At 33.1% G+C, this 14,262-nt stretch overlaps 1 protein-coding gene across 1 annotated transcript; it reads right to left on the bottom strand.

Annotated features, from left to right (window-relative positions):
- Positions 1-418: 418 nt before the first annotated feature.
- Positions 419-1,516, bottom strand: LOC132316149 (putative F-box protein At3g16210). The gene has a single exon (XM_059814660.1). It carries the CDS (start codon positions 1,514-1,516, stop codon positions 419-421), a length of 1,098 nt encoding a protein of 365 aa, XP_059670643.1.
- Positions 1,517-14,262: the final 12,746 nt, after the last annotated feature.

The following is a 14,262-nucleotide window of genomic DNA, read 5'->3' as shown; positions in this document are numbered from 1 at the left end:
CGGACGGGATATTTTGTTATCCTTAGATAAAAAAATAATAATAATAATAATAAAATAACAATAACAATGAAGGTGGGGAGGACAAGCTAGAGAATAAAGGATCGTAACCTCCAATGTATGCTATTATACTTGGTAAAAAAAACCTAAAAAATAAAGGATATATTCTGAGGAGGGACACATTGAACCGATTAGACAACATAAAAACAATTACTAGACCACACCAAGATTAGAAAAAAAAAATATTCAGTATCAATGACTCATAAATTTACCTTTCCTTCCTTTCCCCTTTTACTCTTTGTTGCTCCAACGAAGACATGCACGAACCGAACTTAATAAACAATAGAAAAAGAAAACATAAAGCCAATATAACGGGAGGATGTAAGGTGAAAAAATCTTGAACCAGAGCCATTTTTACACATTATCTCCTTTCCCAGCTTTCATTTCCTCCATTAATTGAAACGAGACTCTCCTTGTAAATAAAAATCCTAAGGCGTTCCATCTTGTACAGTCCACGATTTTGAAAATCTTTAGTCTCTTGGATATTAGGGTTGTATAAAATTAAGTCTGAAGTGCTGGTTTCTATGAAAAGCTCACCATTTTTCCAAAACCCAAGTGCCCTTTCAACATCTACAAGGGTCCCGATAGTTAATTCTTTGGTCCAACACCCCTCCTGCTTCATCACCCATATGTCAAAGTATTTGTGAACCTCACGAGGATCAAAACATAACACAGAAATAGAATCATTGTGTATAATGAGAATCCCCAACTTTGATTTGGGAATATCTTGAGGTCCTGGTATATCTCCAAAAACTTCAGTACTCAAATCAAATGTAAGGATCGCATTGTAATAGTGTGTCTGATGCCAACCAAGCTCACTAGTCAGCCAATAATATAGTCCGCTCAAGCATGTGCTATATATAGAATCATGCACGTAAGCAACTCGACTCAAATCAGCTTCAAAAAGTCTCCACGAATTAGTAGATATGTAATATACTACAATAATTGCGGAATCATATGGGTAATGTCCTTCAGAATAATAATACGTTCGAATCAAAACCAGCTTGTATTCATTGGTTGTGGGATCTAACCCAAATCCAAATTTATGCTGATCGGCGCTAAAATTGGATGGAATGTTGGGGTTTGGCATAGTGAGGCGTCTGAATTCTCTTGTAGCAGGATTCCATAGAACTATGCCATCATCCCATTCCCAAAGACCAAGTATGCCATCATAGTGAACTACAATATCACGTGATTCACAGGGCATCTGAATATCACGATATATGAGGGGAAAATTAGAAAGCGTTTCATCTGGGTACAAGGCAATTGCATTTGTTTCAGTGCTGTCAATGTAATGTTGAACAAGGAGTCGAGACTTGTTGCTATGATGGTGGAGGTGCTTATTAATGAACGTAGAACTTCTAATGAGAGTGTACCAATATTTGCAGACACAATTATATCGCAGAAGTGATTTCACTGGAAGGCTCAAAAGAATCTCAATTATCATATCTTCTGACATTGATGATTGTTGATTTTGCTTCACATTTATCTGTCTTTCTTTGTGCATACACACGAATATATGTAGGCTCTGAATCAAACCTTTTGTAATTTGCGGATGCAATTAAACAATTTGCCAAAAACCCTGCCTAACAAATTTTAATCAGATTGGGATTAAATGTCTCCTGTAATAAAACCAAATGATGAACAATCATAAAATTGTTTTTTACTTATATTTATAACAGAAAAGCTCAACAGGATGAAAAAAAAAAAAAAAAAAAAAAAAAAAAAAAAAAAAAATTAGGAGACAATCAAGAATTAATCCAGGGCTTTTGTATGGACCAGAAAAGGAGTTGTCCTCCTTGAACTCATTTTTAAGGCTACCTAAGTAATTTTCTGGTGTATATATGCCTGCAGTTTATGGCTTCGTTAACAATTATGTGGAAGACCACTTTACAAGAAAATTTCATTGTGAGGTAGTCAAGGAGAAGCCGAGAGATTAATGTAGGGAAATTTATAAACCTTTGAACTATCTAGAGTTGTATACTTCTTTACCAATTGCTGCTACTCATTTGTAATTGTAGTTATGGGGTCATATCAATATATGCTAAAGTTGCAGTTCCACACCAAAACAAAAAAACAAATGATCTTTATCAAGCCTAAAAACAGTTTCTCCGAACATATCTAATATGATGAGTCCGGGAACATAAACATAAGGAACAACAATGAGTACTAGGAAAAATCTAACCAAAAGGTTCCTAGTTATGTTTTGTAATTAGTTACAAAAAAATATTAAGAAAATGCTACAGAATTATGTTACCTTGTTTATGTGGATTTCTTCATAATGCCAAACTGGGAATTAGAAAGATGATCAAAGGTATATAATCTATCAGCATCTAATGCAGTAAACAGTACATAATCATGCACTAAATTATTCTCGTTACAAAATCACCCAATAATTTTCTTTTAACTACCAACCCATTTTTATTCCTATTTTTTATTATTATTATTTTTTTAAAACTACCAACTAGACCTGTCAATAGATTGAATTTTGATTCGAATCCGATTCGAATTTAATCCGATTATCCGGATATAGATTGAAAAAAAATCCGATAATGATTCGAATTTAATAATCCATTACCTTAACAAATCATATATGGATTATATCCGATCCGATTAAATATATATATATATATATATATATATATATATATATATATATATATATATATACAGTTTCCGTTCAATTGTTCCATGGTGTGCAAGGAGCAATATACTATTTTTAATTGTTTATGTTTTTTTAAGACCCCAAAATCACTTAATTTGAGTGTTTTAAAGAAAATAAAATACATTATAATAAGGAGGTATTAATAATGAAAAACATAAATAAATACTTCCACTAAAATAATAGAGTCCTTCTATTACCGAAAAAAAAAAAAAAAAAAAAAAAAATCTCTTCGAACAAAATTTTTGACAGAAAACTTACTTTTTTTTTTTTTTTTCTAGATCTTTTCTCTATATTTATGTTCTGGTGAAAAAGTTTCTCTTCAAACAATGTAAGTTTTGTTAGTGGAGGTTAGTATCTGACTCAACATACCATGACTATGGATAGCTTTCACATGGGAGACATTTTTTTTTAGTTCGTATCCTTGTGTAATCAATTTGTTTTTCCAATTGTTGAGGTTTTTTATAAAAAAAAATGAAAGAAAGAAGACAAAAAAAATTTGGAAGTTATAATCACAACTAATGGTATAAAATAATTCTTAAATTTTTTCAAATATTGCCAAGAAGAGGTAACAGAAAAAATGAAGAAGAAAAAAGGAAAAACTGTCAAAAGAATTCACTTCTAATACATAAAACCATCATAAAAGCATTATTTTAATACACAATTATAATCCATATGATTAAATAGAATAATATCAAATTTATTATAACATAATAAAAAAAATTTGGCAGGACATTCAAAAGAAAGGAACGAGAAGTCGCGTATATTACTCCCTGCATACGAGTAACTGGACCGGACTATATATATCTATATATATATAAAACTGAGAAATTTTATTGATTGTGCAAATGTTACTTTGTTTTCACAAATGTTTAAAATATAAAGTCCGATCAAAGTTGTAAGAATACTTGTTCTAAACACAAATCATACCCAATCAGAATGAAAATTGGGATCTGAATCACTTATAAATCGAATTTGTCGAGACTTAAAATACATAAAAACAAAAATTAATCGAAAATTAAACAAAATCTTTACCTCAGTTCTAGAAAAGACGAGGCGTGCTCAATAATATTTTTGTTGTTGGTGGATGTTATGCTTTTGAACCGTTAATAAACATAGTGTTTCCTCTTTTGTTCCACCAAGAGAATCAATATTTCTTCAAACAACAAATGTGGCTCGAAAGATTTATGAGGTGCCTAGTCACTACTGTATTGAGATTTCTATTATGATGCGGTCAAATGTAAAATTTCAGATCTCACCATGATTGATGGATACAAAGAATTCATGATGATATGTCTGAATGAAACTCATCATCTTTTAAACATCATATAAAATTAGGGAAAATTAAAGATCGATCCTATAGAGAGAAAATTGTGTCTTCCAGTATGCTTTAGAAGCTCCAAGAAAGGGGAGAACAATAGAAATGGGACTTCACCGATGGAGAGATCCTTGGATTGCGAGACATGGGTGGTGGATTTTTATTTACGGAGTCTTTTTTTTTAGATTTCTTTTTACTTTTTTTATTTAAGAAAATGCTTGGAAGAAGACAATCTTATCAGCGAAAATAAGGGTCGACAAGTTTTAATATTTTATTTTATTTTATTTATTTATTTTTAAAATATATTGCTCACAAGCCACTTGTATTACTCCCATGGGTCGAGCCAATGTAGGCCTTGGGTGGGGAATTCTTTATCATGCCCCCTTTTAATTTTTAAAATTATTTCTTAACTTCTCCTTTTACTTTTTAAATTCTTTTAATTCCTTTATAAAAAGATTAAATTCTTCTTTTTGCACTTATGTATATAAAAAAAGACACATATGTAGTTTTTTTTTTTTTTTTTTTGATCCCTTTATTTAAACAATCTACATTTGTCATGTTAGTTGAATTTTTATTCTTTTAATTTACACTGCACCCTCCTTGAATTGAAATCTTTCTCCTTGAATTGAAATCTTTCATCATTTGAAAGTAGGGTGGCGCTTACCCTACCTAAATCTTGATTATAATAAGATTTGAGAGTTTTTAAATTGCAATTTGATAAACTGGAATTTTTAAAAGCTCAATTTTGAGTGTGAACCTTTTTAAATAAAATTATTTTCAAGTGTGAATTGCAAATTGAGAATTTTATTTCATTTGGTAATGTTGAGAACAAACAATTTAATTTTCTGGAGTGCCATAGTATCCCTAAATAGGAATTTAGAATTTGTAAGTAAAACCAAAAAAAATTATATATGCACATATGTATATATTTTAATTTCCCTTATTTTTTAGTTCAACCCTTCTTTTTCACAAATATATAATATAAAATAATTGATAAAAAGGTGGATGACAAGGAAATAATTTTAAAGAATTGAATCTAATCGGAGAAATGGCTTATGATAAAGAAGATTGAAAAAATAAGTCATGTGTCTTGGCAAGCTTAGTGTTTCTTTTGACGCGATTTAGGTGAATTTTTTTATTTATTATTTTTTTACTTTTTCCTCTCGAATATCAAAAGGTGTTTAGGTGTTAGGTGAAGTTGATTGGTGTGTATTGTATGGCAGTATCCTTGCACTAGTTTTTCAACTTTGTGATAAAGACTCGGTAAATAAAATTACACCTTGATCGGCAAGTTTTGACACAAAAATTAAATTCGTTACAATAAAATTACGAAAGACTTTAATCTCATGATATTTTCTCACTTTTCAAAGTATGTCGAGGTTGAACTTCTCGTAGAGGTCATATGAGAGCAGGGGCAGAGGTAGAAAAATTTAAATTGGCCCACTCAAAATTTTCTGTAACTTATATTTATAATTATTAATGGTAATTTACTATAGAAAAATTAAAATTGGCATCCCAAATTTTCAAAAAATACTTATTTTTGTTACTTATTTATAGTTATTAAAGATGGTTTGCAAAAGAAATTGCTTGTGTTCTTCAAAGTTTAACAAATCTTTTTTTTTTTTTTTTTTTTGAAAGGTTATTATTACAATCTTGATATAGCATATGAGTGTCTTATTCATATCCTTCATACAATATTCAGTTTTATTATTATATAGTACTCTATGCATATACACACGCGCACACTATACACACACACAAACACACACATATATTGTTTGTTATGAATTCAAAATGGAAAAAAATATTTTAATTTGACAACCTCATTTATCATCATATGTTCTTCTCTCCATTTTTTTTTACATATTATTTATAGACATGTTAACCGAAAAAAAAAAAAAAAAAAGTCTAAAATGCACTAAAAAAAATTTGTTACAAATTCAAATTTAAAATAAAAAAAAAAAAAAAAAAAAAAAAAAAATTCAATTTTATACTAGTAATTTGGCCCCCTAACTTTATATTTCTGGCTTTGCCCTGTATGAGAGTGAATTTCTTAACAAGATTACAAACAAAACAAATAAAAAAAAAATAAAAAAAAAAAGAAGAAGAAAAGTTTGACATGAAAAAAGAAGCAAGAAGATAATAAACCACCTCTTGCAGCATTAGAAGGTGCTATAACAATTGTAAGGAAATATGCAAGCATCATAGAACGCATAAAAATATAAAGAACAACACTTACCTCAAGTTGTAGAAAAATTCTATTGGACCCTAATTTCGCATTAAACAATCTTATACTACCCTCATTTTGACAAGTACTCCCTTCACTAGGATGTCCTATAAAAGGTAGCTGTTTGTACGTCATTTGACAACAATTTTGATAATGGTAAATATGAAAAAATTATTGATTTTTTTTTTCTGCTAAAAAAATAATAATTATAATTCCTTTCACGAGAGATAAGGCTGCAAATGAACTGAGCCGACCTGAGCTTTGGCTTGCTTAGGCTCGTCTCGTGAACTTCAGAGAGGTGCTCCAGCTCGGCAAGGACTCGGGCTCGCTTCGCCTAGCCAAGCTCGAGCTTGGGCTCAACAGAAATTCAACAAGCTCAGGCTCGGCTCGGCTTGGTTCGTTTACATACATCATTACTACCGATTCAAGAAATCAGCATGATTTCTTCCATGAAATCCGATCGTCGTCGACAAGAAAGAAATTTATCGAAGCTCCATCTCCAATTAGAAAGAAAAAGAAAAAATACATAACATATTTTCAAGATAAAATCAAAGCTTACAATGTTTTATCATTTCTTTATGCAAAATCAACTCGATCTACACATATGTTGTACTACTGAACCTTAAGATCTGTTCGGGAGGGAGAGTTCTGTGTTGCATTAGGAGGGTTGCTGCAAGCGAGATCTTGCGACATAGCTGTCTGAAGAAGGAGTCCTGCAGTTGGAGACATCTAGTTTTAGGTTTATTTTATCTCTTAACAGAACCAACGGTTGAGATGTATTGAAGCCTAGTGGCTAAGATTAAATCTGATTTAGACGTTGGGCTGATGAATTATATAATTTTTGGGTCTTATTAATGAATTTATGGGAGTTGGGCCAAACTTATATTGATTTGGGCTACACTTTTTTTAGTATAAAATGATAAATACAATTGGGCCTTAACGAGTGTAGATGCCTAAAATTTGTGATGGTTTAATCACTGTCCGATTAGTCAAGAAGTCAAATATTTTTTGATTAATTAAATTCCACAAATACGGGTCCCATCAATGGACACGTATCAAAATCCTAAAGGTGCATACCTTTAAAGAAAATGGCGGTTTAATTCAAATTCAATTCAAATTTCAATTTGAATTGATTTCCATATAAAAGGAAATAAATCCCTTATTTATGGAAAAATCGCACAATATTGGGGAGTTTCCAAATTGAATAACCCAATTTTTGGCCTATAAATACAAGGCACCCCTCAGATTTTGAGGACACATAGAGAAAAAGACAAATAGAACATTAAAGCTCTGACTCAACAAAAACTCTAAAGTTTCTGAAGAACAATAACAACAAGTGTGCCACACCTACTCTGTTCTTCATCAAAGCCCTTCAACATTCAAAGATTCTGAAGAATAACAAGCATATAAGTGTCGTTTTCCTTCGAAGACTTTCAAATCCAGCGCTCGAGATCAAGCTTCACCGGCCCTCGTTCATAAATCCATTTGAGTTTTCTTCAATTTTAAAGAACTCAAATACAATTCAACCACCGGTCCAAGATCAAGCTTCTGAAGCCCTTGCACCAACGTTCCAAGGAGATTCAATCAGAGGAAGATTCTATACTATAATAGAATCGCCAAACAGAAAAATGTACTCATTTATTTTTTGATATTATTTAATAAAATTATTGTTATCGCATTTATTTTCATTCCTGAATTTTCGGAATCAAAATTTGTGTGTACAAATTTTTGGCACGCCCGGTGGGACCTCTCTACCTCTTGTTCATATATCTCACAATAATAAAATACCCACTCGCAACAGAACGATATCGTGTAGGATAACTCTATGCAAAGAGGATGTTGAACCTATAAAGAGATGAGATTTGCATTAGTCTTTAATTTCGTCTTATGGTTGACAGTAACTAGAGTTTGTTGGTTGTCACGATTTAACAAACTAAAATTATAACAAAATAGTTAACTAGAATAAATTAAACTAATTTAAATGATCAGAGAGAAAAAGTCTTAGGGCTTTGACTTCACTACAACCATCGTATTATGATTAATTATACTAACTTTGGGAATTTAATAACGATAATTTTCAAAAGAATTGAACTCAATAACATTCGTTCAATTCGGGTTTTAAAGAAAGATGTTTTACAAGATTAGTTAACAATAACCTATATGCGGTTAGCGTGGACTATCCGCCTACCTACTCTACCTACTTTAACTACTTTGCGAATGAACCACCTTTCATAAGCATAGATTATGAAAACATTCTTTTGTAAAAAACATGAAAGTACTATTATATGACCTCTATTCTTGTATCAAACAGGGCTCCGCCAGATACTGCACAACAAGATAGGTTAGGAATAAAGAATAAACTATTACATCTAAGACAAGGGAATAACAGTTTATAATCCATTAAAGCATGAAAACCACTTGATTTGTCTCAAGTGCTCATAGTCATATAATCAAGAAAAATATCCATATGTTAAATAAAACCCAGAGTTAAAACAATCAAACCATAATATTAGGTTGGGTTACATCAGTCCCCTAAGAGAGGAATTAGCTACTCATGATAAGGTTGGATATCATCTGTGTTGAGTTCATCTCCATCGTCACGGACAACACTTCTCTTCTCAAGATCTTCATTTCTAAGGTTGTAGAAACCCTAAAAGCCACCACACCTTCAGCCTTCTGAATAACACCATCAAAAGAGATTGAATTTTTGGACCTCTTCTATCAAGAAAAATAGTATTTGGTGGGCTTTTAGGTCTTCTGACCCAACTGGGACGAGATACGGCTGGTAAAGAGAGCAATCCCGTAACTTTTAATTTGACATGTCATGGAAGGCTCGAGCTTCAGGAACAGGGGCTCGAGCTTTAGGGTTCATGCTCGAGCATTAGGAACAATGCTTGAGCTTCTCTGGATGGATGCTTGAGCTTCAATAAATGGTGTTCGATCTTCACTTTGACACTTAGCCAATTTTCTATAACTATTTTCCAAAGCGTCTTTTTCTTCAACACTTTGAATATTTTTGGGTTGAACTCTTTTAACATTGTTCAATCCAAACTTCTTGGGCTTGAGCACCAGGTACCATGCTCGAGCATCTAAGGCTTAAGGCTCGAGCATCAGTGGATGATGCTCAATCCTTAGTAGATGGTGCTCGATCCTGGAGGTAAGGCACGAGACCTGGGAGTATTGCCTTTCAATTAAATCAACTCTTTTATTTCCGACGCCTCATGCTCGAGCTTGAGAGTCAAGGCTCGAGCACCCTTGGTTCAGGCTCGAGCACCCTTTGTTAAGGTTCGAGCACCCTATGGTAAAGCTCAAGTATCAAGTTACAAGGCTTGAGCATTTGGGCCTTGTTGACTTTTTTTCTCTTCTTTGTTGTGATGCTCGAGCCTCAACACTTGGGCTTGAGCTCTAAGGCTTTAATTGCTTCAAACTTCACCATTTAAGCTCTCGGCTTGCTCTGAATGACCGGCAACGACTCTATAAGCTTCGATATCATCATAAAGTCCCAGTTTTAACCATTTATCTGCGAAAGTACCTACAAACACATATTAAACATAAATTAGTCTAATTATGGATAAAAGTATCACTTTAGGCCTTAACATATACGTACTTAGGGGCTTGAATATGCATATATTTAGCACTCATCACATCCCCAAACTTACATATTGCTAGTCCCTTAGCAATACAGAATTAAAAAATCGCTTTCGTAGGAATCACGATTGCATTTAGCCTATGCAACAAGCCTTTAAACCCCTAAGTTATCCCTAGTAGACGAGTTGTAGTCTCGTGAGAGTTTCCAATGAAGATACCCACAAACTTCTCAAATCAGTGCCTTAAATGCACATTAAGCTTATTCAAGTCTGTTTTCAAATCATATCATTCCTGCAGTTCATTAATTAGTCAAATACAACAAGTATACCAATTATTGAATCAGAAAAACTTTCAACTTCCAATTTCAATTAAGTAACCATAGTCTCCACATATCAGTTTAATTATTCATTTAACAATTTTAATCTCTAAAGATACTTTGAAAGTGATCCTACAATTCAACGCGTGGCTTATTGTCCATACTTGCATTTGTTCCTTGCTATTCCTTAATTCACAGGCAGACTTTTCAAACTCCAACTCCCAAGGCATTTTATTTTTTTTCGGGTATGCATTTTTCAAAAAGGATACTGTGCAATGTTCAGGTTTATTAAGCTTTCTAAATCACCCTTGTAGCGAACTTTCAGCCAATGACTCCCAAACTAGATGGTCTTAGGGCATTAAGTGTTAAAGCACCCCTTACTTAATTGTTCAAGTAATCTAGGTAACCTAAACCCCTTATGTAACAAGATTTTAATGAATGACTCCCAGACCAGACGATCTTAGGGTATTAGGTGTCAAAACACACCCCTAAGGACTTAATCATTCAAGCAATCCAAGTATAAACCTGAAGTTGATCCTTTTTTACTTTTCTTTTTCTTTTTTTTTGTTTTTCATCATGTTTTTTTATTTTTCATTCATATTGGTGAAGATTTTTTTTTTCTTTGTTACTTTGCATACATACTAAATTTTTCTGTGTTTCTATTTTTTTTTTTTTTTTTTTTTTTTTTTTATACCTTGGTCGTCAAAAATATCAAATCTACCTGATCATCTCAGTCTAACTCAAAACAAAACAAGATTTTCAATTTCTACCCCATAGAATTCATGCAAGTGTGAATATGTGCAAAGTGTAGTATCTTAGAGATCAACATCATTAAACAACAATCATCCTAACAGAGTGAACCACATACCACCAACTGATTTCAAAAAAATTTCAAGTAATCCCTTTCATAATAATTTAGCATACAAACCAGTTCTAACCAACATCAGACTTCAAATAGAATATATAACTATCAACAAACTCAAACATATGCTTATATCATCAACTATCGAATATCCTTGTGTAAGTAGATTAAGCCAAAATTAAAATTTCCAAACCACAACATTACAATTTCCAAACCACAACTTTACCCCCAAACTTATTATGCACGTTGTCCCCAATGTGTGAGAATAAAGGAGAGTTAGAAAGATATTACCATACAAGTAGACTAGAAAAGAAATGACAAAATACGGCACAGATGGGTAAAAATGAGTTGTTAGTATCGACTCCTTCAATATAGTGATTCCTCTCAAAATCACCCCCAAACTTAATCTATTGTATCTGGCAAAATCAATAAACTCCAACACATATCAAAGTATCACGTATATGGAGTAAGCATAGAGAAATATAAACACAAGGATAATATAACCAAAAAGCATGTATATATATCAGAAATCAGTACAATGATTCTGAAAGAAAGATGTAGGATAGGTATACATCATATGGAAATAAATACAACAAAAAGACTACCCTAGTCAACAAAAATATAGAGAAGTCCTAAAACTAATCCATAGGTGGTGGTGGTGGAAAGGAAGAAGTGGATGGAGCGTACGGAGTGTGGCGAAGTAACTCCTCCAATATGCTCTGCTGCGTAGTCAACATCTGATGCAGCACTGTCTGACCATCCTACAGCTCGGCCTCCCTGGCCTGTAAAGCTCAAATCTTAGCCTGAGAAGAACTCTTAGACTGGGCTACAGGAGCTGGTCTCCTCCTAACTTGGGGCCTATAATCGGAAAGATATATCTCCTCATTCATAGCCTCATCATCTACTCTCCTATCAACAACCACTACATATCCCTCATCACCAAAATCTATGGCATCTCTCCGATGTGCTGGCATATGTGTCCATACTTTATTCCATTCCCTCATTCCAAATTGTGGAGATTCATCACATGATTCCTCTTTCGAACTCACCATAAAACCTTGCAGCTCTAATATCCTAGTAATTATATATGGAAAAGGCAGAGCATGTGTAGGAATATCCTTATGCGGTCTAATCTCAGACCAAAACTCCAGTAGCTGATAGAAAATTATCCTAGGGAACGAATATCAATGCTCAAACTGAATAGCATAAAGGGCCTAGAGAAAATTAGTATTCCTAATATTTTTATGTCCAAGATGATGGACACTAGTAGAGATAATAGAATTAAAATCCACAACCTCTTAGGAATTTTGGCTTTGGTAGTACTACTACGCTTTCTCCTAGTAAATCGACCATCACAAAGCTTCTGAATTAAATTCTCAGCAATTGGTACCCTAGGGAAAGGTGTGAAAGTAGGACAGTTACGCCTTTCATCTACTACTTCTGGTAGTGCATTATAACATTCTAGAGCAGTAGCAATAGCATCAGGATTAATAATTAAATCATGCCCATCAATTCTAGTCCTAAACTCCCAAAGGTCATCCTCACTATAAACCAGATTGAGGTAAAATAAACGAACAAGACGAGGATAAGCAACCTGAGTAATAGGGACCATGAGATGAAGAAAGTGCCTGTAACTAAAAGATTTCATTAATGAATGCCTGATAATCAAAGGTCATTTCATAAGAAATTAGAATTGTCTGCCACACACTTGGCAACACATCTTTCATCCCTCTAGCTCGTTTAACAGGAGTAGGATGAACCATTATCAAGATAAACCTTCAAATTTCTAAAAAATCTCCAGTTTCTGCAATCTGCCAACCAAGGCTCGAGCTTCAGGTACTGATGCTCGAGCCTTTAGTAACTGATGCTGGAGCCTAAACTTGCAAAGCTCGAGCTTTACCTGGACTTCACCGAATCAGATCACAGAACTTTGCTCAATAAATCAATGAAGAGTAGATCTAAACAACTAGTCTATGTAGATGATGTATGAACAAAATTCATAGACTCATATATTTAAAGAATAATTTATACTCTCCTTCATTAGATCTATGCAATTAATGAACCCAAGAAATTCTATTTGAAAGAGGAATAAGAAAGAGAAGTTTACCTCTATATTTCCTGCAAATCTGGAACAAGAATGTGAATTAGCACCGATTATGAATAGGAAGAGAATTTAAAGAGCTTATATAAAGAACCATGACTTTCCTTTTTGTTCTAGGCGACGGAGTACTCAGTTTCCTGATTTTAAAACTTTTAGAACCTCAGGCTCAAACATTAAGGGTATGAGCTTGAGCCTGCCGCCATCAATTTCTAACTTCATGATGATGGAAAGCTCGAGCTTTAGGTATTGATGCTCGAGCCTCAACTCTCAGGTTCGAGCATTGGGACAAATTTTTGGATTTTTTCATTTTTTTTCAATTTCAATTTTATTCAAACCTAACTAACCTAAACCTAAATGAAGACTAAAATAAACCTAAAATCTAGAAAAGAAAATAATTCAATCAAAACTAAAATAATGAAATAAAAACCAAAGTAAACTATGGTACAACATATAAATGCTAAGTTTAACGTCGATAGCTTAACGAAAACCTGACCTCTCTAGTCCAAGCAAATAGGATCATAAAGTTTTACTGACTCCACTGTGCCTCTTTGCATACTACCCTCTATGTAGGGTTTCAGTCTCTATCCATTGACCTTAGACAGTTGTCCAGTCTTGCAATCTTGTATCTCTATTACCCCATAAGGTGTAACAGAAATAACCATATATGGACCTTCCTAACGTGACTTTAACTTTCTAGGAAAAAGTTTCAGTTGTGTATTAAACAACCAAACCTTCTTCCCAGGCTCAAAATTCTTATGCAAGATATGATTGTCATAAAATGCCTTAGTCTTTACTTTATAAACCTTAGCACTCTCATACGCATCATTACGTAATTCTTCAAGCTCAGTTAATTGAAGCTTCCTATTAGAACCAGTAGATGTCATATCGAAGTTAAGTTTTTTTATGGCCAGAAAGCTCTGCGTTCTAACTCTACAGGAAGATGACACCCTTTACCATAGATAATGCGGTAAGGTGACATACCAATCGGAGTTTTAAAAGTAGTACAGTAAGCCCACAAAGCATCATTTAGTCTATAAGACCAATCTTTACGATCTGTCTTAACCATTTTCTCAAGAATTCTCTTAATTTCAAGATTGGATATTTCTACTTGGCCACTTGTTTAGGGATGAT

Source organism: Cornus florida, unplaced genomic scaffold (genome assembly GCF_030987335.1).
Source record: "Cornus florida cultivar Cherokee Brave unplaced genomic scaffold, ASM3098733v1 CherokeeBrave_3.0.0_Hap2_Chr07, whole genome shotgun sequence".
Lineage (NCBI taxonomy): Eukaryota > Viridiplantae > Streptophyta > Magnoliopsida > Cornales > Cornaceae > Cornus > Cornus florida.
Note: the sequence above shows the minus strand (reverse complement) of the source record. Positions and strands in the feature narration are given on the sequence as shown.

Coding starts and splice junctions, on each gene's coding strand:
- LOC132316149 (XM_059814660.1), bottom strand. CDS start 1,516: ATGTCAGAAGATATGATAATTGAGATTCTTTTGAGCCTTCCAGTGAAA.